Source organism: Gossypium hirsutum, chromosome D06, assembly GCF_007990345.1.
Source record: "Gossypium hirsutum isolate 1008001.06 chromosome D06, Gossypium_hirsutum_v2.1, whole genome shotgun sequence".
Lineage (NCBI taxonomy): Eukaryota > Viridiplantae > Streptophyta > Magnoliopsida > Malvales > Malvaceae > Gossypium > Gossypium hirsutum.
The window spans coordinates 66,009,763-66,033,860 of NC_053442.1; the positions used below are offsets into that span (position 1 = coordinate 66,009,763).

The 24,098-nt window shown below is 35.4% G+C and overlaps 2 protein-coding genes and 1 pseudogene across 7 annotated transcripts; 1 reads left to right on the forward strand and 2 right to left on the reverse strand.

Annotated features, from left to right (window-relative positions):
• The first annotated feature begins 1,229 nt into the window (after positions 1 to 1,229).
• LOC107960207 (DNA-directed RNA polymerase II subunit RPB2) lies at positions 1,230 to 11,038 on the forward strand. Of its 3 annotated transcripts, XR_005915183.1 has the most exons (27): positions 1,268 to 1,623; positions 2,136 to 2,357; positions 2,443 to 2,733; positions 2,851 to 3,048; positions 3,383 to 3,447; positions 3,542 to 3,628; positions 3,703 to 3,823; positions 3,918 to 3,962; positions 4,059 to 4,196; positions 4,350 to 4,422; positions 4,504 to 4,580; positions 4,674 to 4,781; positions 4,887 to 5,003; positions 5,244 to 5,399; positions 5,480 to 5,584; positions 5,668 to 5,793; positions 5,880 to 5,957; positions 6,040 to 6,135; positions 6,228 to 6,343; positions 6,474 to 6,543; positions 6,751 to 6,804; positions 6,909 to 7,052; positions 7,189 to 7,488; positions 7,634 to 8,056; positions 8,611 to 8,746; positions 9,092 to 9,172; positions 9,317 to 11,038. XR_005915183.1 is itself a non-coding variant. In XM_016896497.2 (26 exons), exons 1-25 carry the CDS (start codon positions 1,378 to 1,380, stop codon positions 8,722 to 8,724), a joined length of 3,570 nt encoding a protein of 1,189 aa, XP_016751986.2. In that variant the 5' UTR covers positions 1,268 to 1,377; the 3' UTR covers positions 8,725 to 8,746; positions 9,092 to 11,038. The 3 variants fall into 3 exon arrangements, 2 of the variants coding, with proteins under 2 accessions (XP_016751988.2, XP_016751986.2); XM_016896497.2 differs by having other exon boundaries at positions 9,092 to 11,038; XM_016896499.2 differs by lacking the exons at positions 9,092 to 9,172; positions 9,317 to 11,038 and having other exon boundaries at positions 1,230 to 1,623; positions 8,611 to 8,979.
• LOC121218695 (clathrin light chain 1-like) lies at positions 10,616 to 13,138 on the reverse strand (annotated as a pseudogene).
• Positions 13,139 to 15,021: 1,883 nt separating this feature from the next.
• Positions 15,022 to 23,040, reverse strand: LOC107960205 (RNA polymerase II C-terminal domain phosphatase-like 1). Of its 4 annotated transcripts, XM_016896496.2 has the most exons (18): positions 21,731 to 23,040; positions 20,607 to 21,077; positions 20,189 to 20,399; positions 19,904 to 20,061; positions 19,705 to 19,775; positions 19,452 to 19,557; positions 19,258 to 19,341; positions 18,575 to 19,123; positions 18,396 to 18,456; positions 17,952 to 18,082; positions 17,767 to 17,820; positions 17,476 to 17,572; positions 17,022 to 17,075; positions 16,840 to 16,916; positions 16,647 to 16,733; positions 16,045 to 16,110; positions 15,858 to 15,931; positions 15,022 to 15,754 (listed from the first exon to the last, which is right to left on the reverse strand). In XM_016896496.2, exons 1-18 carry the CDS (start codon positions 22,013 to 22,015, stop codon positions 15,646 to 15,648), a joined length of 2,745 nt encoding a protein of 914 aa, XP_016751985.2. In that variant the 5' UTR covers positions 22,016 to 23,040; the 3' UTR covers positions 15,022 to 15,645. The 4 variants fall into 4 exon arrangements, 3 of the variants coding, with proteins under 3 accessions (XP_016751985.2, XP_016751984.2, XP_040952258.1); XM_016896495.2 differs by having other exon boundaries at positions 16,840 to 17,075; XM_041096324.1 differs by having other exon boundaries at positions 15,670 to 15,754; positions 16,025 to 16,110; positions 16,840 to 17,075.
• Between the last annotated feature and the right edge of the window lie 1,058 nt (positions 23,041 to 24,098).

The window sequence follows — 24,098 nt, forward strand, 5'->3', positions numbered from 1 at the left end:
AACCAAATAAAAGATTGAACAGATAGGGTCGAAGGTAGAAAATTTTATTATTACTAATTTAAATTTTTAAAAATTTAAAAGATCTAAATAAAAATTTTTCCATTTTAGGGGCCGAGGCCCTATCAACTAGAGGTGCTCATGGGCCGGGCGGCCCGGCCCGGCCCGATAGCCCGCCCGAAATATGAGCTTGGGCAAAAAAATGAGGCCCGTTTAGAAAACGGGCCAGGCCTCGGGCACCACTTTTTTGGCCCGGGCCAGGCCCGGCCCGATATAATAAATATATTTATTTTTTAAAATTTTTTAAATTTTAAAATATTTTTAAAATATTTTTTAAAATTTTTTAAATTTTAAAATATTTTTAAAATACTTTTTTTAATTTTTAAAATAAAATTTTAGTATTTATTAAAAATGAGCCCGGTCGGGCCGGACTTATAATTTTTTCTCGGGCTGGGCCTGGGCAAAATTTTAGGCCCATATTTCGAGCCGGGCTGAGCTCAAACCTAGAACCCGGGCTAAAATTTTTTATGGGCCCGGCCCGAACCCGACCCAGCCCATGAACACCTCTACTATCAACTCCTAACTACGCCCATGTGAACAGATAAAAAATCAATGGAATTGAATAAATAGCTTGTTAATACCATACCAAATTTAAGCTAATTTAAATATTTAATTTTATTATTAAATTTATTAAAATGAATGGTTACATTTTTTTTCTATAATGATTGATCAGTGGTTCAATCAATGAACTGAAAAACTTGTTACTACTTAAATGACATAATTAATTATTTATTTCCAAATTTACCCTTGAGTCAGAGTATATAGTATATCAGTTAAAATAGGTAATAAGTTGATCTATTTTTCACAAAATTAAAATTTAGTCCCTTTATTTTTAAAAATTAAAAATTTAGATTCAATTACTAGCACTATTAAATTTTTAAAAAAAATTTATTGATGTGACATTTTGAAATTAAAAAATATTTATTTGGTAACGATATAATTTTTTAAAAATAGTATTGTAATGAACTTAAATTTAACAAAATAATTTTAACATTGTTAACAGTTAGATTTGAATTTTAAAATCTGAAAAAGTAGAGGATTAAATTCCTAGAAATAAAATTATAGGGACTATATTTAAAATTTACAAAGAGAATAGGGACTTATGGCATATTAAAACCTAAGATTTCCCCGACATTGGGATAAGGATCCGATCCAGTCCATCCGGGTCATCCATATTTAATCGTCCCGCTTCACCGCCCGCTCTTAATAGACTAAAATTCTCCAACTCTCTCAATTTAGGGTTTTACTTTCAAAATTTCCCTGTAAACGAAAGCAAGAAAAAGTCCCTGTGCGAAACCGAACCTTAAAGAACCCTTAACTATGGAGGACGACAGTGAGTACGATCCACAGCTAATGGAAGATGAAGACGACGAGGAGATCACGCAGGAAGATGCGTGGGCGGTTATCTCTGCTTACTTCGAAGAGAAAGGTTTGGTGCGTCAACAGCTCGACTCGTTCGATGAGTTTATCCAAAACACGATGCAGGAAATTGTGGATGAATCGGCTGATATTGAGATCAGGCCCGAGTCACAGCATAATCCTGGTCATCAGTCTGACTTCGCTGAGGTTCTTTCTTTTTCTTTTCTGTTGAATGAATGTTTAAATTTCGGTTTCTAGGTTGGATTTAGTTTTTATTGGAATTTGATTGTAGGTTATTAATGAAACGAGAAAGTTCTAGTTTAGAAACTGTAGTAGTTAATTGTGTCGTTAATTCGAAGTTCATCTTAAAATTCGTTAATTTCATGTTTATATGTTAGGTTAAATCTTATTAATTTAGCGCTAGAACTCAATTAAAAAGATAAGGTAAGCAATCTTGAAAATCATTAGTGAAGAGAAAATTTAGAACTGAATAGCAAATTAACTCCCAAAGTTACTTTACCATGATAGTTAAAGTTCTTGAATACTAATGTCTTACATGTTTTTCTATGGAGGAAATTGTTTCTTTTCAATGTATATTTTGCTTGCTTGGCAGTTAGCCCCTTTAACTCTATATGGATCTAACCAAGCTCAAAGTATCTATTTGCTTAAGTTGGTTGTTTCTTTTGTTTGGTTTTCTAAATACTAGTGTCTATTTGCAGACTATCTATAAGATTAGCTTTGGTCAGATCTATCTAAGTAAGCCTATGATGACTGAGTCGGATGGTGAAACTGCTACTTTATTTCCAAAAGCTGCAAGGTTGCGGAATCTCACTTACTCTGCTCCATTGTATGTCGATGTAACTAAAAGAGTTATTAAAAAAGGGCATGATGGTGAAGAAGTCACTGAGACTCAAGATTTTACCAAAGTGTTCATCGGAAAGGTTTGATTTCTGACCTTTCTACTTGTAAATGGGGAATTTGATTTTTAATATTGACTCTCGTATTCCCTATATTTCATGTTATTAGGTTCCTATAATGCTTCGTTCGAGTTATTGCACACTATATCAAAATTCAGAGAAGGATCTGACTGAGCTTGGGGAGTGTCCATATGATCAAGGTGGGTATTTCATTATCAATGGGAGTGAAAAAGTTCTAATTGCCCAAGAGAAGATGAGCACAAATCATGTCTATGTATTCAAAAAGAGGCAACCAAACAAATACGCCTATGTAGCAGAAGTTCGATCCATGGCAGAGTCCCAAAATAGGCCACCAAGTACCATGTTTGTGCGGATGCTTTCGCGGACGAGTGCCAAAGGGGTAAATATAGTTCTGGCATTTGGATGCTTTTCTCCACCATCTTATTATTCGATGTGGTAGTTAGTTGTAAAAGCTTATGATTTGATGGTTTTTTTGGTTTCCATGCATAAACTGCAGGGCTCTTCAGGCCAGTACATTCGTGCTACTCTTCCATATATTCGTACTGAAATTCCTATCATAATTGTGTTCCGGGCTTTGGGATTTGTTGCTGACAAGGATATATTAGAGCATATATGCTATGACTTCTCTGATACCCAGATGATGGAGCTGCTTCGGCCTTCCTTAGAAGAAGCATTTGTGATTCAAAACCAGCAGGTTCTGTTCTTCTACTTCATCTTTTTCCAAAGCTCTCACTAGAGGTGTTGCTTAGGTTGAAATTTTGATTATAATGAGTGTTATTTGTCACTTTCATTGCTTCTGTATGAGCTATGTTCTGTGCACTGCTCATTTCTATTGCCACCTAGATTTTCATGTTTACCGAAGTTGCACTTTTCCACTGTATACATCTGAATTGTTGTGTGTAATGATTATGAGATGGTTAAAGTTAGGTCATGAATTGAGATGTTAGTAATTTCTTATGCTTATGTTTTCATGTGGCATACCTTATTGAACCTTACTAACGTGGCTGTGTTGTTCTCCTCTATCTCAGGTTGCACTAGATTATATCGGTAAAAGAGGAGCAACTGTTGGTGTTACCAGAGAAAAGAGGATTAAGTATGTGCTGTGTTGCAAATTTTCTTGGGTGATGAAATGTTTAATGTGAATGTTCATAATGCTCATTAAGAAGCCTCTGAGCATCTCCTTACAGGTACGCAAAAGAGATCCTTCAAAAGGAAATGCTTCCTCACGTTGGTGTTGGAGAGTTTTGCGAGACAAAGAAAGCTTATTATTTTGGGTAGGTATGGAGGAAATTGCTGTGATTGTGTTATTGTGTTCTTATTCATTCCTAATTATTGCTCTTTTTTCCAGGTATATCATTCACCGGCTGCTTCTTTGTGCACTTGGCCGAAGGGCAGAAGATGATAGAGATCATTATGGCAACAAGAGGCTGGACCTTGCTGGTCCTTTACTTGGAGGCCTCTTTAGGATGGTTTGTTTTTTAGTTTGATAGTTATCAAAATTCCAATGCTCAGTATCATTTTGACTGGCTATCTAATCTTTGGTTGTGATTTCTACTGCTGCAGCTTTTTCGGAAGTTAACTAGGGATGTGAGATCTTATGTGCAGAAGGTTCTTTCCCTTAACCATTGTTTTTTTAGATCTCACTGCAATCTGGCTTTTATTTTTCCCGGGTTTGCGCTTAAAGATTTTATTGCTGGATGCTAGTGTGTGGATAACGGAAAGGATGTAAACCTGCAATTTGCTATCAAAGCAAAAACTATTACAAGTGGTCTTAAATACTCACTCGCTACTGGAAATTGGGGGCAAGCAAATGCAGCTGGTACAAGAGCTGGAGTGTCACAGGTTAGAACTTGTTATTGAGTTTTTTTAGTGCAAATTTATACTAAATTTCCCGATACCAAGATTTAAGCCACAGCATAAAGTACCTATACCTCCACTGCTTAGCCTTTCCCAGGTTGGAAGTCCTCATATGATGTTCTTGTTCGATCATTCTAGGTGTTAAATCGTTTGACATATGCCTCCACGTTGTCGCACTTGCGAAGGCTCAATTCTCCTATAGGACGTGAAGGTAAGACCATCACTGCTGTATATTAATCATCTGTCCTGCCTACTTCGACATGCGTTAGCTAATTAAGCTTTTCTTTGCCAGGGAAATTGGCTAAGCCACGTCAGTTGCATAACTCACAGTGGGGAATGATGTGTCCAGCTGAAACACCAGAAGGACAGGTGAGCATTTTAAGTAAACTGCCAGATATATTGGTTGAATTACTGTCCCGTGTTACAATGTTCCAATCATAATTGTTATTGTGGCTGCATCAGGCCTGTGGACTTGTAAAGAATCTTGCCTTGATGGTGTACATAACTGTTGGATCAGCTGCATATCCTATTCTTGAATTTTTGGAAGAATGGGGTACAGAGAATTTTGAGGTATATACTCATCATAGTTTCTAATGAATTTATACCTCCTCTCTTTTCCCCCCTTCTTTTTCCTTATTAGGTTTACCTGGTTTGACATTTTCATTCAATATTCAGGAAATTTCACCTGCAGTTATTCCTCAAGCTACGAAAATTTTTGTCAATGGTTGTTGGGTTGGTGTGCATCGGAATCCTGATATGCTTGTAACCACATTGAGACGGCTGAGAAGACGGGTATTGTATTCTTTGTATTGGGATCTTGTGCATAAAACTTTAGTGAAACTGTTGCAATGATTTTTCTGCTTAAGTGGGATGTCATCTAAGAGAAACCGTTATGTTGTTTGCATGTTAATCTATGATGCGAGATTGAGAGTTGAGCTCCGGGTTGAATGAAAAGCATATACCATGTAACATTTTAAGTTGAATAGAACGATGTTTATGTGTTTGGTTGCTGATGGATCTTTAATTGTGTAGGTTGATGTCAACACTGAAGTTGGTGTTGTTCGAGATATTCGTTTGAAAGAACTTAGAATATATACTGACTATGGCCGTTGCAGTCGGCCATTGTTCATTGTGGAGAAGCAAAGGCTTCTAATAAAAAAGAAAGACATCCATGCATTGCAACAAAGGGTGAGCCACCTGTAACCTTCTATATTTCTTGAGTTTAACTTTATCTCCATCTTGTATATTCATTGTTTTTCTTCTTGCAGGAGACCCCAGAAGACGGTGGCTGGCATGATCTTGTAGCCAAGGGATTTATTGAATATATTGACACAGAAGAAGAGGAGACAACTATGATTTCCATGACCATCAATGTGAGAAACAAGAGTCCTATTGGTCAAAATCTATAGTAGTAAATAGTTAATGAACTCAGCTAATTGCTTAAATTTTGTTCCAGGATCTTGTCCAAGCAAGAATCAACCCAGAGGAAGCTTATTCTGAAACTTACACCCACTGTGAAATCCACCCTTCACTGATTTTGGGTGTTTGTGCTTCAATTATACCATTCCCTGATCATAATCAGGTATTCTTATGCCTAAGATGAACATCAATTGATTGAATTGTTTTAAATTTTTTTCGATTTTACTCATTTATTATCTATTGTTTCAGTCCCCACGTAATACCTATCAATCTGCTATGGGTAAGCAAGCAATGGGTATATATGTCACCAACTACCAATTTCGAATGGTATGTATTGCTTCTCATTTACACGACTACTACTGTCATACCTGGGAGATATCATGATTTATCCTTCCATTTTTTTACTCAGGATACATTGGCCTACGTTCTCTACTATCCCCAAAAGCCACTTGTTACTACACGAGCTATGGAACATCTCCATTTTCGGCAGCTTCCTGCTGGCATTGTAAGTTTGAGATTTTGTATTATCTGTTTTCTTAGTTACTTCTCTTTTTGCTATACCTTACAGTTGTTTTTTTGCCTCTTTTTCTTTCTCAGAATGCTATTGTGGCCATTGCCTGCTATTCTGGATATAACCAAGAAGATTCCGTTATCATGAATCAATCATCAATAGACCGTGGATTCTTCCGATCACTTTTCTTCCGTTCTTACCGGTAAGATTCTAGTCGTAACTTTTTTTGCTATTTCTTTCTTTAGATATTAGCCTTTTGGATCTCAGAATTGACCTTTTTTCTTATTCCATATTAATGTTCATTGTAAATTTCCATCATTTGCATTTTGCAGGGATGAGGAGAAAAAAATGGGGACCCTCGTCAAAGAAGATTTCGGCCGACCAGATAGGGCTACCACCATGGTGAGGACTGAGCATGACTTCACTTGTTTGTTAATTTTGGTCACTTCAAAATTTGCTATAACATGAAGCCAAATCTAGTAATTTAATTTAAAATAAGCAAATGGTTCAAATGTGAAACCAATTCAAATTAATTCTTCTATTTATGTAATATTAAATCGAGGCATGGCTTTTTGAATGTTGGCATATGACACAATTTGCTTTTTGCAGGGAATGAGGCATGGCTCTTATGATAAATTGGATGATGATGGTCTTGCACCTCCTGTAAGTGCAATTTTGCATGCTGCTTCTACATCCATGTCATTGTTGTATAAAATCGGTTGACTTAACCATTCATTCCTGAAATTTAATTTATTGTTGTCTGTTAGGGAACAAGAGTTTCGGGTGAGGATGTAATTATTGGGAAGACCACACCTATTTCACAGGAGGAAGCTCAGGGTCAAGCATCACGCTATTCAAAACGTGATCATAGCATAAGCTTACGACACAGTGAGACAGGCATTGTGGACCAGGTAATTACTTTTCAAGTTGTTGTTACTAATACTTTTAATCACTTGTGTATCATGTTAATTAATCTGTTTGAATGGTGTAAGTGCTTGTGTTTTGGTTATTTCATCATTGCACTGACTAATTTCTATTCATGTGTAGGTTCTATTGACAACTAATGCTGATGGATTGAGATTTGTGAAAGTAAGAGTAAGATCCGTTCGGATTCCTCAGATTGGAGATAAGTTCAGTAGTCGGCATGGTCAAAAGGGAACGGTTGGCATGACTTACACCCAGGAAGACATGCCTTGGACTGTGGAAGGCATCACACCTGATATCATTGTGAATCCACATGCTATTCCTTCCCGTATGACAATCGGTCAGCTTATTGAGTGTATTATGGGAAAAGTTGCCGCTCACATGGGCAAGGAAGGTGATGCAACTCCATTTACAGATGTCACTGTAAGTTGCAATCTCTTAATTCTTGGATGTTGAATAATTCCATATTTTCTTGATTAAGTTTCTTGATGTTCTCAGACCATGTTAAACGCATATACATGCTCTGAGACTATGGATACATTTTAATTCTTTTGGTTTGATGTTTTAGGTGGACAATATCAGTAGAGCACTTCATAAATGTGGGTATCAAATGCGTGGTTTCGAGACCATGTATAATGGGCACACAGGCAGGCGGCTTACTGCTATGATATTCTTGGGACCCACATATTACCAACGACTAAAGCATATGGTCGACGATAAGATCCATTCACGTGGTCGGGGTCCTGTTCAAATTCTAACGAGGCAACCTGCAGAGGGACGTTCTCGTGATGGTGGTCTTCGTTTTGGAGAGATGGAACGAGATTGCATGATTGCACATGGTGCTGCCCATTTCCTCAAGGAAAGATTATTTGACCAAAGTGATGCATACAGAGTCCACGTTTGTGAACGATGTGGATTGATTGCTATCGCAAATCTAAAAAAGAACTCGTTTGAATGCAGAGGATGCAAGAATAAAACTGATATAGTTCAGGTAACCCTTTTCTTTCCCTCGTTTCATTACATCTTTCTCCATCGTCGTTCCTTTTGTGTATTTTTGTTGCTAAAGAATGCTCCTACATGGGGGTGTAATCGAGCTGAGCTGAGCTTGAATATTGCCCAGCTCGATTGAACATCTGTTTTTAAGCTCAAGCTCGATTAAGCTCGTATACCGATTTTTGTACTCAAGCTTGAGCTCAATAACTAAGCTTAATATATATTAAAGGTAATAATGTAATTTAATAAAATGAAAATATGAAAAGTCTCACTAGCCATTCAAGTCAAGTATTACTAAGCTCGAACTCGGCTCAATAATTACCAAATTGAGTTCAAATTTTATCGAGTCAAACTCAAGTAATTTGCAAGCACCAATATCTCATTTACACCCTTACTCATATAAGGATGGTAACAGGTCTGTTCAAGTTGGTAATTGTGGTTACTGTTGCAGTAATCTTAGTTTTGAAAAGACTGAATTGAAATAACCGAACTTCTTTGGTTCAGATCGGTTTTTGATTTTCTCGGGCTAACGTGCATGATACTGGTTGACAGGTTCATATTCCTTACGCTTGTAAACTGCTGTTCCAAGAGCTTATGGCAATGGCAATCGCTCCAAGAATGCTTACGAAGGAACCGCCCAAAGACCAAAAGAAGAAAGGAGCGTGAGATGCACGTGATCTAAAATCAGGTCAAGCTTTATTGCTCCTTATTTAGAATCCTCCCTTTATAATAATAAACACAGTGGAGATTCTGAATAATCTTATGAATTTTTTTATTTCATTTTTTATTATCTATAAATGTTGTACTATTATTAGTTGAATATTACATATATTATGTATTGCTAATCTTGAACTTTTTGTGGGTGCTATTACCAAATTTTGTAAAAAAAAAAAATTTATATACAAACTATACTTTCTTCTAGAGTGTTATAATTTTTTTTTACTTAAGTTTTTTGAAAAATATGTTTACATTTAGGAGTTAAATTTCCATATAACCAATAATTTACTTATTGGTTGATCTTTACATGAAATAGTGACATGCTCAGAGCAGAAATCGGCACATCAAGACCAACAATTTAGTCAGCGAGGGGATACGATAGCAATGCTCTTGAGATGTAATTTAGTTTGCAAAGTCACTTTTTTGCATAAAATTTTTTTTTTTTGGCTTGGTGTTGAGTGTTGACTCCTGATATAGCTTTAGTTGTATCATCTTTCTCGACAAGTGGCTTACCTATATCTCCCTTGGTGGGTTTGCCTAGGTTGAGGCGTTCTTGGAGCTTGGCTCTTACGGCAATTGTTTATGGCACAGTAGTTTTTGGTAGAGAACGAGAGGCAAGATCTCTCAGGAGATAATATCTTTGGTTGTTGGGAGATCGGATAATATTTTGTGACTTCTTCGGAAGGAATTGATCCTCTCAACAACACTTGGATACCAATACTAAGAAATGTGCAAATTTTTCAATGAAAAACAAAAATTTCATGTCTGAACTGCAATTAATCTAAATTAGATAAAATGATTTTTTTAATATATAATTAAGATAGAGGGGGAGGTTGTTAAAGATTGAACACAGGATTTTTTACGGACTCCATTTCTGGTGGATACCCACCCAAAAATGAAACAAGAAACAAATCAAAATTACACGAGGCGATAATGTTGCTTGGGGACTTTCAGGGAATAAAGACTGGTGATAACCGCTATACCATGATAACAAGTTCAAAATATGCTGTAATGAAAAATGTTTATGAAGATATATGAAGACATAATTTAATATAAAAATTAGATTACAACAAAACGCGGTTGCCGCCCAATGTCAAATTGGGGACCTTCAGCGTGTAAAGACTGACGTGATAACCACAGCCACGAAGCAGTTGATTATTTTCCGTTTCGAATACACAAAAAGCAACACTAATAATAACAAGACAAAATCAAATGCAAAGAGATTTTGGTAAAAGCATGTTTTCACCCCTTCACTATCTTATTGCCGTGTAATTTGATTATAATAAGTTAAAATAGTCAGTTCTGTTAACTTTTACGATCTACGTACTATCATGGTTCCCTTCCCCCCCCCCCCCTTTTTTTTTATAAATTCCTTCCAATACAAAAAAAAAGAAAAGAAAAGGATTCGTATTAGCATGATGGTTTAGAAAAGGTGTTTTTAAGAAAGTAACCTCAATTAACAAGTGATATTATAAAAGTAAAGTAATTTATAGCATGGAATAACAAAATTTATAGCATGCTTGAAATGGTGGGATCTTTTCAACGCTTTTATGAGTTCTATAATCTCCCAATTTCTCTAAAAATTGATTGATCCAAAACTACATTGTATCTAATTGACTCATGATAACAATTCAATTAAATTCTTAAAAGATAAAAAAATAAAAAATACCCTTGCAATTATAACTTTTTTTAAATATGTAAAGAGGTGTTGGTATCGAATTGACTTGTGACAGTAATTCAGTGGCACATTTAAATAATAGTGTCATTAAATGTTGAAACAGAAAAAAATAAAAGCTCGTTATACCCAAATGACACAATTAAGTCTATCCACGAAGTTAAATAAGCAAAAATAAAATGATATTTGAAATCCAATCACAAATCACATGAAATTCTATTAAGAATGAAGTCACTAAATTACTTGCAAGATAAATACTATGGTAAATATGGAATGCATAAAGAATCAAAATCTCTCGAGGAAAATAAAAAGAATGGGGAAGAATAAACCTTTGTAAATGTATCACAAGCAGTTACGCTGTCGATTTTGCTTCTGGTTCTGCTTCGGCACCAGATTGGTCCTTAGTAGCCGTAGTAGCATCGTGTTCGGGGGCAGAACCGTTTGCCGTGTCATCTTTTTCAGGCGCCATTTTCTCGGCAGATGCAGTTCCATTTGAAGCAGCTTCTTTTCCGTTTTTAGGGTCGTTTTTGCCATCCTTTCCTTCTTTACCTTCCTTTGCTGGAGGAGGTGGAAGCATGTGAGGCGGGGGAGTATGCTTCAGCTTCACGAGAATGTGCCGCATTCTTGAAAGATCAGTCGGTTTTCCGGGTTTTGGTCCTTGGATGACAGTTATTGAGGGCTTATTCTCTTTGTCTTTCTTCCCTCTTTTCTTTTCGATATTAGGGACCTCGCGAGGAATGAGTTCTGCTATTGCTGTCCAGTATTGTTTGTCCGCAGTCTTATGGAACTTCTCTTAGTTAGCCACGTACAGCTGCTCCAAGCACAAAATATAAAAAATATCAAGATCAAAGATTTAATCTACGGTCAAAAACCATTTCCGGTCGCATCATTTTCATCTCGATTCCAGATATAATAAATGGCCACTGCAGTCAAATTACAGTAAATATCGACAGCAGATAGAACCAAAACTAAAGTCTTAACATTGTGTTGCGACCGCTATTTGAATCTATGATGAAGATATAGCATTCGCATGCATATGCGCAAATATGACAACTCATATTGTTGGAAAGATTACCTTTTCTCTTTCTCTGTAATTAGTTTTGTTGGTCTCAATTGTTTTTTCCCTTTTCTCATAGAAAGCCCGCTTAAACACTTCGGCTTCTTTGACTATCTGGCTCCTCAACTCTTTCTCCTTCTTCTCCTTTTCCTCGAGCAGAATCGCATTTTGACTGCAGCAACAAATTGAATATCAGCAAGATAAATCTTTTAGGCTGCCAACTAACAATTTAATCGAACAAATATATACCATAATTTCATACATCTTTCGAAGACAAAGACAACAAAAAATTAGTAAAAATGAAGAATTTGATAATATCAGTAAACTATATTCAAGTCAATCCCAAAAAAGGAGTTCATTGCAATGTCCATATCAGCTAAAGTTTTCGGGAGAATTGATCACCCAAGTTGACATTATATCAGAGTTTTCGAGCTCAAATCATTTTTCAGCTTCGACATTTCTTCTCCACTTAGGTCCCCATGCAAATCTGTAAATAATTCTTCCAGCTTGCGGGCATGTTGAAACTTAAATATGATATTCGGTTACTGGCTTAACAAATTAAAATAAAGCATTTAAATCTTATGTGCTTTTTACAAATATAAGCATATTATCTTCAGAATCTACAATAATGCATATGATTTTCAAAAGAAAATGATTTCAATGAAATGATACAGTGTTCCAAAGCTATTCAAACATCTTCTGATTGGTAAGTTCAATATGGATCTGGATCTTATACATCAATTATTAAACAAATCTATGGCTTATGCGATCGTAAAATCTAAAACTGCATTCAAAAGGTTTCCTAATTTGTTCATCAAAGCTAACGAACACTCATGGATTACAATGGGCGGAGTATGAACTAAGAACAATGTAATTGAAAACTAGAACTTGAACTATTTGAACTTCATACCTAAAAATCAAAAAGCTTATTGACGCAAAAGTTAAAACCATGGCAAATCTAAAAATACGCAAGGATCGTTAAGAAATTTGGATTTATAGTAAATCTTAGTTCAACTAATGGCAAATTTTATGAATCCGAATTGAAAGTGTTGATCTAAGCTGAGAAAGATTGGTAAACCAGCAGATCTGGTCAAATCTACACAACAAAAGTCAGCAAATTGAGCGATTCAATTTGAAAAGAAAAGAAGAGAAAATACTACTACTCACCGCCGCCACTCGCGAAGAACGAAGCCTTCCTCAGGCTCCATCTCAGTAGGAGGAGGAAGCACCGGTCCATCAGAAGCGAAAACGCCATCGTTTCCAAGATCAAATCCATTGGTTCCATTTCCGTTCTCAACAGGAATCGCAGTAGCGAATGGAGATTGCGAGTAGGCAGGAGTTGGATCAGAGGATCCGAATCCGAAGATATCAGCAGAGGTAGTGACGTCATCTACCGCCACTTCGCCCCCGTCCCCGGTAAACAGCTGGTCATCGGTGAAGTTGGAGTAAGAGCCGTAATTCGAGTAGCTCTCATCGCCGACGGCGAAAGGATGGTTATTAGGAGCAGCGTGAATCTCTTCCCCTTCCATTCCGTACGCATCAAAGGACGCCATCTTTCCTCTATGAAAGCAGAGAAAAGGATTTGAAATGGAGAAATATCTATAGAACGCGATAATAACTACTAGGTCTAATTCTTAATTCGATCCCTCAACTTCACAAAATATTTGAAGGGTAAACTACACCCAAGCTCGATTAGTAAGTACACGTTTTGGCTACTCAACTTCAAAAAGTTACAAAATAGTCACTTAACTATTCGAAAGATCTCATTTAAGTCACTCAACTGTACCAATCGAAAGCTCTCCATCCTCTTCTTTCCTACAAATTACTTGTTTTCATAAAATAACTTTAAACATCACGAATCTACGAATCAAAATCCAAATAATTTTGTTCTTCAATCTCTGACTTTGACCGTTAGATCGACTTGCATCTAAGGTATGTTCTTTTACTCGTCAATAGGTACTAATCCAGTATACCGGTCGTCGAATCATCACTTAGAGCTCACTAACTAGACTTTTTCTATAAAATAACTTAATAACCGATGACTTAAATGGAAACTTTTGAATAACTTAGTAATCATTTTGTAACTTTTTAAAGTTAAGTGACCAAAATGTAAACTTACTAATAATTTAATAACTTTAGGTGTAATTTACCCATATTTGAATTTAATCTTTTATTTTAATTTATCTAAATTTAATCCTTGTACTTTACTAAAATTGATAAATCGGTTGAATTGTTGTTAAATATAAGAAACTATAAACTACTTATTTTTGCTAATTTATTGTATATAAATTATTAACTGTTGATTTTTTGCTAATTATTTGCATATAAATTGTTGAACGCTTGGTTATTTTACCTGTTCATTTCATGGTATGTTAGAAGGAAAAAAATTTCTATATTGTAGTGTGAGCTAGAGTGATTGTGACAATTGAGGTCGGTATTATAGTTGCAATTATTTATTTATGTAACGGTAAATTGGGCTTAAGCCCATAGGTGATCCGAACAATAATATCATTAACCGGGTAAGATTCCATAGGCATATGATCCTTGTGTCTAAATTATGTCAACAAATATCGTGTCTTAATTCTCTCATTACTTTGCTCCTAGCATTACTTTGCATTCAACATTTCTGCCCGTTTTTGTTCTAACATCAATTGGAATGAAACTAATTTTCAAGTGCAAATCAACCTTACTCAAAATTTTTCAAAATTTAAAATATTATTTTAATAAAAATAGTATTGACTTCTATAGGAATAAATCCCAAAATGACAGGTGAACTTTAGTTTAACGTGCAATTGTATACATGAGTTTTAGTTTGATGCAATTATACACATGAAATTTTAATTTTGATTCAATCGTACACATTTATAGATCAGTTTATTTTTATATTGGATAAATATAATTATTTTTGTATGTAGTATATAAATATAAAATGATGCTATATTAATAATTATATTAATAATTTATGAGAATTAAATCAAACCAAAACTTCATTTATAAAATTACACAAAATCAAAATTTATATATATAATTGCACATTAAACCAAACCAAAATTTATATATAATTTTAAAATTTATCACACTTTTTAGTTCGAATAAATTTTTTTAAATTTTCGATATTCAAATTTAATTTGATTTAAATTCAAATAATAATATTCAAACAATAAACAGATTCGGAAATTATATAAATTTGTATAAATACATATACAATACCATTCCTACTCTTAAGTACTGGACAATGAGTAAAGCCAACTCGTCTGGGATGAAAAAAAAAATTGCTTTACATCAATATCAACTCGATGAAAACTCGGCAAATTTCACCATTGTCAGACTCTGGTAAAAGCTGGCTACCGTTAGTAAGCATCGTTGATTGTTAAGAGTCTCGAAGCTGTGCCGTAGTTTTCATCAATGTCCGCGTCTCATTAGCACTGCTTTAGTAAAAGTATCATGAAAATCCTTATACTAGGAGTTAAATTGGATTTTTTTCTCTTTTACTTAAAAAATTGACAAATTAGACTTTCTATTAAAAATTTTTATTCATTTCCACAGTTAAAAACAGGTACATGTATGTCAAGATAAGGTACATATAACGCCACATGTCACTATTTGGTTATTCTATCAGCTATGTCAATTTTTAATAGTAGAAATAAATGAAATTTTTAAAAGAAAAAAACAGTTTGCTGTTTGATCTAATATTCAAGAACTAAGTTGCCCATTTTTTAGTAAAGGCGGTAAAACGCAATCTGACACTTAAGTACAAGGGCCTCCATAATATTTTTACTGAACTCTTTCTGCAGACAACCGAGTTGTGTGGAGACTTTAGTATTTCCAGCATTAACAAAAGAAGAGTGCAGACTGTTGTGGCACCCGCTGCACCTCCCTTTGCTGCGTTGTTGGGCTGTTAGGCGTTTTGAGGGGGAAAAACCCGATACATTAGCACATTCATCATCTGTTTGAGCTTGGTTGTCGCTGAGAGGCAAAGACAAGATGGTGAGTTCGTGCATGTAAATCTTCGCATTCTATCTGTAAAACAACTCTCTGCTTGCTTTCCGGGTGGATTTCAAGTCATGACATCTCATCCGTTAGGCTTTCAGACACAATATGAACAAAGAGCGAGATTACAAGAAAGCTTTTTAGGTCTTCAGGGAACCCGAGGAGCATTCTTGGGATATCTACCGTAAGAAGCCATCCACTGTGGAACTTGTGGAAACTCTGGCTTTAGACGTTTACCTTGTATACCTTGCAACGAACTGGTCCAAATAACCAATGATATAGCAAATAAGAACGTTAAATGGAGCAATAATTGTTTTTCCACATCGAGCCATAGGTAATGGAAAAAGTAAGATCTCACACCTCAGAGAACTCTGACGATTATGCGTAAATTGACCAAGCATTGATCTTAGACTTCCAAGGGCCCTTTCAGCAGCCTAAGGGGGAGAAAAAAGAACATGTCAACCTAGTTCCTTTGCCCAGTTCCTAAGGGGCAGAAACTATGGATAGTAAAGAAAATGAATATGAACCTAAACAAAAGTATAGGTACCTGGATTTTAGCCTCTTCCCATGTCAACCCAGTTCCTTTGCCAAAAACCTTCCCATCTACTTCAACCTAAATGAAGCCAGGATAGACAAACTGCTATAGTCGAGGGAGAAAATTAACTTAAAAATCACAATTTTTTTTTTATTTTAGTCTAAAAATGACCACAACATCTCTTTTACCCAAGAATGTCTGAACCAGACTGAATCTGCCGATCGAACCGGTTGGACGAGTACCGGTCCGTAGAATGACTTTGAACCGACTAAACCGAGAACCAATATGGACCGGTTGAACCGGCAATTGAACCAATTGAACAGGATTTTTTTGAATTTTTAATGATTTTCTAATCGAACCGGTGACCTAACCGGTTCGACCACTGGTCCGGTTTAAAAAACATTGCTTTTACTGCAACACGAAATAATAACTTAAGAGTTTTAACCAAGAGGAAGGAACCCCAAGAAATTCAGAGATCAATTAGTTCAGGCTCTTAAAACACATGGTTCAAGTTTATGGTCTTCAATTCTCATTGTGTGTTGTTTCTTTTTCCTCGGTTTACAAGAACCGATCTTTTACTAGATCACAATGAAAAAAGGTCATTAAATGCTAACCTGTGCATATACTTCATCATTCTGCAATGGATTAAATGAAGACAGAGGCTGTGCTTGAAAAGCTACCCCGAGACCCTCCATCATGCACTGTAAACAAACCACAAATTACTAACCCGAAATAAAGATTACATCAGTGCTAGTAATCAAACATTTTAAAGACTAAAATAACTAATGAGTTCCTGAGATCTCTCACTAATTCTTTAAGCGCAGCGATTGAACCCATAGATCTCTTGGAGCCTTCGAGCCTCGGGTCAACAAGCCTAGGTGATTCTGATGCAATTGAAAACGACATAAATTCCTCTTTAGATGATGGTTGGTTCCCATATGAATTCATATTACCAAGAAAGGTAGTGTCATTCATGTTGGACAACCTACTTACATCAGCTTGTGCAGAACCAGAATCAGGCTTAATATGCGACAAATATGTATCTGCAAGTATATTGTAAGACAGTTAGAATGGCTCCAAAAGAACCTACTACAACAAGAGAGCCTGAATGAATCAATGCACAGTGACCAAAACAAGAAACATGCCAAAAAGACATTCCTTTGAGATCTTGCACCATGAGTATTTATAACATTCGCTTACTATATTACTGGAAAATATAGCATTGTTTGAAGTAGTTGTCTTTCAGTGTCTACCCTCTTTATATCCAGTTTATATCACAAAGTTCAATAAAGCAAAGATTAGGTGTAAGATTATTTCTAAGTTTAGCTCTTCTGCATGATTATTATTTCTCTAAAAACCATTCGAGTGGATATCATTCGGTCAAATTTATATATACAGCGGAACATACTTCTAGATAAGAATACAAAAAGGAAGATATATTACCAGCTAAACATCTTATAGAATCCTCAGCAGCCTGACACTGGGCTTCTCTTCTTGTTTTACCAATCCCTTCACCGATTTTCTCCCCGGCAAACCAAGCCTACCACAGATAAGAAAGAGGATAAGCAAAGGAGAATTGTCTCCATATTGAAATACCAAACAAAATCAAACCCCAAAATACTAATTATACTAATAATAATCATATATATTCTAAAAATCCAAATTAATTTTGAACAACAGACCATAGCATGAAAAAAGCAAAAACTGATTTACAAGTCAAAGAGTTTATTAAACCTCAATGGAGAATTGCAGGTCAAGGCTAGCAACCAAAGCTGATCTGAATTCCACCTACAAGTTTTAGAAACAAAATTTAGAGGCAGTAAGAATACAGAGAGCTAAAATGAAGCATATAGCTATATCACATTTGTAAACATAAACATTATGGTCCAACTCAATAATACAAATTGCTTCTGAATTACCTTGGCTCCACACTTCATTGCAATATCTTGTAAAACTGCAACTGGGGTTTCTCCAATTGGAATAGTATGTCCTGATTCAAAATCAAGAGCGTTGTGGAAAGAAGATGATCTACCAAGTGGTATCTCCTCACCTTAAAATATAGAACATCCATATATAAATATAATGAAATCAGACAACAAAAGTATGATCATTCAAGCTGAACAAATATCAAAGTAAACAACCTAGAAACACTTCAGCCTGCTAAAAAACTTGTAACAAATATCAGACAAAAAGTACTAATCTATTAACTTCCATTGAAAAGAAAATTCAAGTTTCCAGGAAGAAAAACAAGAAGAGAATTGAAATCAAATGAAAAGAATAACAGTTTTGGCAGTAACAAGGACGCATTGAATAAAAGGAAACTCAGCATTCATCTCAATGTCAAATTAATTGCTTCAGCTTACCTGAAAAAGAATGATAACTAGATGTATTGTTTAACCCCAATCGGTCATCTCTTCGAAGTGCCTGCAAATGAGTTATGCTCTCAGCTAATTATGTTTCACCAAGTAAAGGTAACTTTAACCTTCCACTTTAGCATAGAAATGAATAGCTACATGCCAGACTGCCACAAAGAACAAATTACCTCTTTTTGAAATCTTCGGTTTTCATGAAGAATTCTATCAGATGGAATAGAATTCTCAAACTTGGGGAAAAAGGGCGGATGTCGATGTTTCTCAATATTCATTCGCTCAGGATCCAAAGGAAAATCTTTGGGAACTGCTCGGTTCAGTTGTCGTTGGCTCATCTCCTCCTCTGCAGGAAACCAACTTCCACAGGATTGAGCATGCGGGATTGGAACTTGCATTTTAGGTCCTACAGGTGGAAATGCAGGTTCTGGTGTGTGATCTCTGGTATCTTGCCCATGCTGCAGTATCAGAAGCCTCCTCCTTGTATCAGGATCTAATTCTGATTCTGGAACCTCACCTTCTTCTCTTGCTGGGGAACTTTGCAAGCTTTGTTCAAGGGCCACAATAGGAGCCACTGGTGTAATCACTTGAGCTGCCTCAGAAAACTGAACTATTGGCAATGGAACTGAACTAGAAGTTGGTATGGTGAATTGTAGCGAAGGAGCAAGCCTTGGATCTAGGTTAATAGCTGCTGAAGAGACTGTTGATGCAGCTGAAATTGCCTCCTGCATGAACCAAGCAAATGAAAAAGAAAAAGTTTATAAATTAAGTCCACACATATATGAAAATAAAGAGAAAACAAGCATAGTGTATATAAGCCTAGTTCCATGAATCAAAAGAGCCTAAGAATGTCAATTACCTTTAGTCTTCTTTCAACCTCAGCATCTGCCATACCACTAAACAGAGGTTGATCTTTGTTTCCATTTGAAGCAGAACTGTCATCCTGAAAGGCATAGCAGATTTAGTAATGAAAAAGGAGCAAAGTAGCAAATCCAAATGTGACTTATAAATATGAGAAAGTTAAAGAAAAGGCAAAAAGCTGTCATGGCTAACCTCAGAGACCAAATAGTTGCCCACATCTGGAGGTGACGGAATATCTTTTGTATCATCTTCATATGAAATTTCAGGTATTCTTAGTAAAAGGACTTCATCATATTCTCTGTATCAATTTCCAAAGTTATTTCATATTTTCAAGAAAATTTTGGAAGGCATAAACAAATGTGACCAATTGAATTGCTCAATCTTTAGTTTAAGGAAGACACAGTTACGCAGTTGTATAAGTAATAAGGAATCTTAGTTTTATCACCTGAAAAACCCGCCTCTAATATTGCAAGCAACATTTCTTGCAACACATAGAACTGGAATAGTATTATTCGCCTACAATACAATGAGTTGCAATAAGTACATGTTGCTAAAAAGATGTTGAAAACTAATGCTAATATTGCACTTGTATGTTGTTGTAAAAAGGCCCATAAAGAGGGGAGACAATTTCCCGTCATGCATACTTCAGCTTGAGGGGCATGGTAAGGGGAAAATGCAGGAACAACATGCACACGAGGTTGATCTTTCTGATCCCAAACTTTTAAGCGATCATCAATAACCAATGCCATTTTTGGATGGCATATTCCATCTTGAAAGACATTGAATAATGATTTCCTATAACCTATTCATACAAAAAATAATTAGTAGGAAAAAGGAAAAAAAAAAAAACCCAAAACCATTTAAGACACAAAACAGATCCAATTGCAAGTTTTGCATGTAAATCAGCTTGATCAATATAACTAGCTTACCAGCCTTAACACAAACAATACGATCCAACAATTCTTTTGAATTTATCAGATTTGACTCGGGATCAAGAAGCCTCCACATTTCCAAAGCATAATCCCTTTCAGCCATTGTACAAACATAAACCTCAAACCGTTTTCGTCCTCTTGCAGTCAAGTAGCTTCGGAGATCCTCCCATGCAGGTCTCAATCTCACAAGAACACTAGTATCACGAATCTATGAGAAATATAAAATCAATCAATTCAATCTGCCATCGACAAAAAACCATAGGAGAATATGAAAAAGCCTCTATATGATCAACTGCATACAGTTCAAATAGTTCCTCATTTACAGGATGGAATAAGGCAGCACTGAACCATCAAACACAAGAAAAGAACAATTGAACATGCAAAATATCTTCACTGGAATCAATAAAGCCTATACCTGTGGATTGATGCGAGTCAGAATAATGTTTTTCTCTTGTAACCGAATGAGCGGTCGAATAATAGGTTGATGACTATCAGAATAGGTTGGAACAATCTCTGACTGAACCTTTATCACCTTCCCATTTTCAACAACCTGATCATTCTCTGCATACTGCTTTAATATGGTCTTATCATCTTGATAATGCTTAACCTCTACCATCAGAGCCGCAACGCGTTGTGGATCAACCTCAGTGTTTATCTTTCGTTGTAAAGACTCTATTCTGTCCTCAAAGGAGCGCATTGTATTCGCAACAATGAGAGTTTCATCCAGATCAAAGACAATTCCTAGACATCTTAGGTTCAGCATGACAAGACAAGAATCATAGAGTCCCCTTCCTACATTGAATCCCCAGAAACAGGGTCTGTCGCTATTCCTAGAATACATTGCAACCAAATGGAGCTCAGAATCCCTCATAGGCATTACTGCAGTCTGGAAGCACCAAATAACACCACCATTAATTCTCACAAAAATTCCAATATGAAACAAAGATGAAGTGGCATAAACATCATAGAAGCTTTCCCCAAAAAATTGTAAGATTTGATCCAAGTAAAATTCATCCACAAGGGACAAGCTTTGCTAATTATTACAGGCTTACAAGGCAAATGCCTGTAAATCAACAAGGGTAAACAACTCAAGAAATTCAGGGATAATTAAGGCTTCTAACAGTTCAAGTTTCTGATGATTTTAAAATGAAGTTGGGAAAAGTTTGTTGCGGTTCACGAGTTCATCTCCATGCGTTCACAACAATTGTCAAGAAATTAATAATCAATAACATCATAATTCCCCAAGAAAACCAGTTCATATTTCTTTTTTCTGGATGCATATTCAGTTTAGACAGTTCACTGAAATTCTCAGTTCTCTAAGTTGATGCAGTGTTTTAGCAAAATTCGTCTAAATTTCAACTTGGGGTCCTCTAAAAACATCTGTCCAGTAAATTAATAAGTTCCTGAGCAATTTTAACATAATTTTCTTAACTTTTTCTTTGTTTCCCTCTTGGGTTTTAGTTTTAGCTCAGTTTTTCTTTTCTTAATACTGGGTTTTTGTTGAAGTTGTATGGGCAAATTGGTGGGTGGGGGCTATACCTTGTTGTTTCTGATACATTCAGAGTGCAAAAGATGAAGCCGAGGCATATCTTCAGAAGCAGAGTAGCTGCTGTCCTTTGATGGTTCCATTTTGAAGCAAATCCCATTACAAGTAATGGTATGAAGCACTGCCAATGGAGGACATCTCTCACTGCTTTGCGTCAAATATTCTATCCTGATTTCCTTCATTTCTTCTTCCTTAAGCTGCTGTTGTTGTCGTGGATAAATCTCCACATATCCCAACACCTCTTCCCTTTGATACACAATTGACTTGTACATGCTCATCTTCAGTTTCAGATCGTCAATTTCTCGTCAAAATCTCGTCATCAACAATAACAAAAAAAGAAACTTTTACGAGTTTTTTTTCGATCGATTCGGTTCTATTTAGATTTTGACCAGATTTTTCTTTCTATTTTGCAGATTGCGAGTCCAGTAACAACAAACAAAAATCAATTTTGAAGGATCAAAAGCAAAAATTAGGGTTTGTCTTTATTTGGTCAGATTCATTCAGGTAGATCTGCGCTTTTTGGAGAGTTCGATCTCAAAAGTTCTTTTAGAAAAACTTAATCAAGGATCTCGCTTGCTTTTTTCTTTGCATCGATTATTTTGTTGATTTTCGATTTTTTTCCTAATTTTCTCGTCTAAGAGAAAATATTGCTAAAAGAAAACAACGAAAAAAAAAGTCCTAGATCCAGAAATTTGTTGATTCTCGATTTCCGTTCCCTAATTTTCCAGTCTCAAAGAAAGAAAAACAGCGGGGAAAAAATCTAGATCCAGAAATTTGTTAATTTTCAATTTTCCCCCTAATTTTCCCGTCTCAGAGAAAAATATTACTACAAGAAAAACAACAGGGAAAAGAATCGAAAGCCATAAATTTGTTAATTTTCAAAATTTCCCCTAATTTTCCCGTCTCAGAGAAAAAATATTACCAAAAGAAAAACAAGAAAAAAATACCCTAGATCCAGAATTTTGTTGATTTTCGATTTTCCCCCCTAATTTTCCCGTCTTAGAGAAAAATATTAAGAAAAACATAAAAAAAAAATAGATCCAGAAATCTGTTGGTTTTCGATTTTTCCCCCTAATTTTCCCGTCTTAGACAAAAATATTACTAAAAGAAAAACATGAAGAAGAAAAAAACCTCTAGATCCAGAAATCTGTTGATTTTCGAAATTTTTTTCCCTAATTTTCTCGTCCCAGAAAAATAAATATTACCAAAAGAAAATATCAATGATTTTGGTGATGAAGAAGCGAGATAACCCTAGTTCCAGATAACCCTATATTTCTGTCCTTAATATTAAACAATTATAAATTTGTTGGCCAAAAAGAAGAATAAACCAATTTTATATATTCGCGTGAAGAAGAGCCTTTCATCATTGAGATGCTGGGGCTGATTTTCAATTTTCCCTTTTAACTTTTTTTAAAATCCTATGTACGAATGATGACGAGCTGCTGGGAGGAAAAGGACTAATTTAGTAATTGAGGGACGTAACTGAATATGAGGATAAAATTTTGGAGTTTAATGATGTTTTTGAAATTTTTGGATTAGGTTAACGTCCCGGCCGGTTAACGTGGCGTGTTGCTATTGGACAGTCGCTTATATGGTGGTTGTTGTAGTATGTTCTAGTGATGTGCGCCCGTGACTACTCGTGTTGCTTTAGATTTTCGTGATTTTTAAGGATTTTTATTAACGAGTTATTAAATAATAATATTATTTTATTTGAGTTATGTTTTGAAAAAAATTGAAATATCAAATTTTTTACTTTCAAAAAATAAAATAAAATAACTATTTTTTAAAAATCAAAATTTTTGGATTCAAATCTCATTACGTGTATGTATTTTTGTAGGTTTTATATAAAATATAATAAAAAACACTATTTAAATAATATTTGTTTCTTGTAAAAATAACGTGGTTTTTACAATTTTACAATTTAATTGAGACTCGATTGATGGATAGCAACAACTCATCTAATAGCACATTGAGGGAGGCTCTTCACTCACACATCTGAAGCCACTTTGCCAACCATCAAGGAAGGATCTCATCGTACCCAAAAGGGCCCATTATTTGCACGTTAAGGAGCATCTCGCCTCTTCTCATGAAGCCACCTTGCTTGCATCTTAAAAGGGAAGGAGTTAACTGAAACACTTCCTATAAGTTTTTTAGTGTTTCTTAATATTAAATTAATTATAAAAAAAATTATTTTATAGATAAATGAACTGCAAGAAAGATCAAGCACGAAGCATGTCAATTAGTACGTTTGGACAATAAATTCATCCTACGAATATGGAATGTAAGGCATTTGAAAATGTATTATTTGCAAGCTACCCGTCGTCCAAGTATGCAAACCTAAGTATGTTCTTAGAAATAGGA

Bases quoted from the DNA above. Each gene is read 5' to 3' on its own strand.
- LOC107960207 (XM_016896499.2), top strand. From the start codon at position 1,378: ATGGAGGACGACAGTGAGTACGATCCACAGCTAATGGAAGATGAAGAC. The intron at 3,049-3,382 runs GTTCTGTTCTTC...CCTCTATCTCAG, and splicing joins TTGTGATTCAAAACCAGCAG to GTTGCACTAGATTATATCGG. The intron at 7,489-7,633 runs GTAAGTTGCAAT...TTGATGTTTTAG, and splicing joins CTCCATTTACAGATGTCACT to GTGGACAATATCAGTAGAGC.
- LOC107960205 (XM_016896495.2), bottom strand. From the start codon at position 22,015: ATGAGCATGTACAAGTCAATTGTGTATCAAAGGGAAGAGGTGTTGGGA. The intron at 18,457-18,574 runs GTAATTTGTTCT...ACTCATTTGCAG, and splicing joins ACCGAAGATTTCAAAAAGAG to GCACTTCGAAGAGATGACCG. The intron at 15,755-15,857 runs GTGTGAGATCTT...TATTTGGACCAG, and splicing joins AATCGTCAGAGTTCTCTGAG to TTCGTTGCAAGGTATACAAG.